The sequence below is a fragment of the Corylus avellana genome, chromosome 2, assembly GCF_965113065.1.
Source record: "Corylus avellana chromosome 2, dhCorAvel1.hap1.2, whole genome shotgun sequence".
Lineage (NCBI taxonomy): Eukaryota > Viridiplantae > Streptophyta > Magnoliopsida > Fagales > Betulaceae > Corylus > Corylus avellana.
In genome coordinates, this window is record NC_142491.1 from 9,695,368 (window position 1) to 9,697,500 (window position 2,133).

General features: G+C 35.3%; 1 protein-coding gene across 1 annotated transcript; it reads right to left on the reverse strand.

Moving 5' to 3' along the window:
- Positions 1-264: 264 nt before the first annotated feature.
- Positions 265-1,787, reverse strand: LOC132165809 (UPF0481 protein At3g47200-like). Its single transcript, XM_088512535.1, has 2 exons — positions 1,751-1,787; positions 265-1,616 (listed from the first exon to the last, which is right to left on the reverse strand). The coding sequence occupies exons 1-2, from the start codon at positions 1,785-1,787 to the stop codon at positions 283-285; spliced, it is 1,371 nt and encodes a 456-aa protein (XP_088368661.1). The 3' UTR covers positions 265-282.
- Positions 1,788-2,133: the final 346 nt, after the last annotated feature.

The following is a 2,133-nucleotide window of genomic DNA, read 5'->3' on the forward strand; positions in this document are numbered from 1 at the left end:
AATCACTATTATCAATTTATTTAAAAAAATTTAGTTGATAAAAATTATGAATTTAAGTATTTAATTAATAGTTTAATAGGAAACACCAGAAGAATGATATTAAGATGTCATATATATATATATATGAAATACAGACACAGACTCCATGGATACAAACTTTCAAATGAAAATATTCCTGTTAAAACCTAGTAAGACAAGTTAAAAAAGGTTACAAAGTGGAGATACAAATCCATTAGAGCTAAAAGCAAATTACTCCAACAAACACTAATTCACACATATGTTTCAATTCTTCATGACAAAAGGCCTAAGGAAGTTCACAAAAGTGACACCCAAGACAAAAATTCCAGCAATAGTTGCACTCCCTCTCCAAAAATCTTTAAAATACACACTTGTCAGGGATGCCGTGAGATCGTTCCAAGAGCTATCACAATGGTCATTGAGCTGTTGATAGAGTTCGTGGTAACAGGATTCACATTCAACAATCTCATGGCCAAGTTTGTTGATCAGAGTAGTCACTTCTTTGCTACTACCACGCCTGTTGACAATCACCTTTTTTTCAACGAGCAAACGCACATCATCTTTAGTGGTAATAAGATAATCCATCAGCAAAACATAATTGCAGATGTATGTGTCTGATGGATAATGACACTGCTTCAGGGCCATGAGGTTTCGGAAAAGAGCTTCCGTTTGCTCATCTATCACAAGTTGTGGGACTTTCAAACTACATTGCAAATGCTTTGAGCTTTGACGGGATTTCAAGCATGGTAAGCAAGAGAAGAGCCATGTGAGATTCAACCATGGATGGCGTTCCAAGCGCTTATCCTTTGCAAATTCTATGTCAAGTAATGATTTCTGAGAGGAATCTATGTCAACTAATGCTTCGAATTCCAATCCTGTCTCGTACAGCTTTGTGGCGGTATATCTTAGATATTTGGCAGGTTTGGGATTAGGTTTTGGGGTCGTAAGAGAGTAAAACATTCTTTGCAAATCAGTGAAATGCTTTACTTCCTTATCCATGGGTATTTGGTGCTTACCGGAGAAGAAGAACTCACAGGCAAGCTTAAGAAAGGGAGGACCTTCTTCTCTATTGACAGCAAACTCATATAACTTTTGGAGGATCTTAAACGGAAGCTGATTCTCTAGTAATATCAAGTCCTGCTTTATATGTGATTCTAGCCATGGGTTACTTAATATATAATCATTTACATATTTTCCAGGATTTTGGGCCTTTTGGCGTTTAAAATTCCTCCACAAGAGCTCAATAATAAAGATAGCATCCAATAGAATTATTTTCACAAACTCTTTGTTGCTGATGAGTTCAAAGGTCTCTGAATAGTAATGGCGGATTTTTTCCTCTTTTTTCTCAATGAAGCTTGCAAGATCCTTCTGGCTCTTCCCAGTCCGCGAACAGAATTTCTTTAAATATTTCAGTTTTTGCATTTGCACGCCCCTCGATTCTTGAAGGTTGTGATGAAATGGGCCGATTGAAACTGACTTAGGAGTGTAGGCGATTGGGTTTACCATGCGAAGTTTCTTGGGAACCTTGTAAATGCAGCACACAGGCGATTCCTCAATCGGTGGAATGTCAATGATTGACTCCTCGCACCCCAGTGCACCTACAAAGCTTATTTATTTCAATCTCATATACCTATAATGATCATTTTATTTATATCACAGTTTTTAACTCTAGGGAAATTTTATCAAGAAAAATGTTACATACACTCTCACTCTCACTCCCACTCTCACATACCCAAGTATACAGTGTCTACTATGGTATTAAAAATCATTGTTAAATTTTGGATGAATTTATATTATCGAATTTTAGATTCAATAGTAATTTTCACACAAACACGTACAAGATACCAAGATATCTTTTGTTTAAAGTGATCAATTGGATATCTGAATTTGAACTAAATTAAACATAAATTTGTAAATTTAGAAATCCAGTTTATGAATAAAATACAATTAATGCAGGCCCTTGCATGCTTTAGGAAATCCATTGTACGTATGATCAATAAAATCAACTACTTCATTAAAGGATTTTTTAACACATCTTATCAAAAAGTACATAATGAAGTGAACATAGACGGAAAGGAACCTGCTAATTTCGATAGCGAGCAATAATCCATATTT

What these genes read in the sequence shown, in the direction of transcription:
- LOC132165809 (XM_088512535.1), bottom strand. Translation starts at nt 1,787, where the DNA reads ATGATTTTTAATACCATAGTAGACACTGTATACTTGG. An exon ending in AGTAGACACTGTATACTTGG is followed by an intron (nt 1,617 to 1,750) that starts GTATGTGAGAGT and finishes TAAGCTTTGTAG; the next exon opens with GTGCACTGGGGTGCGAGGAG.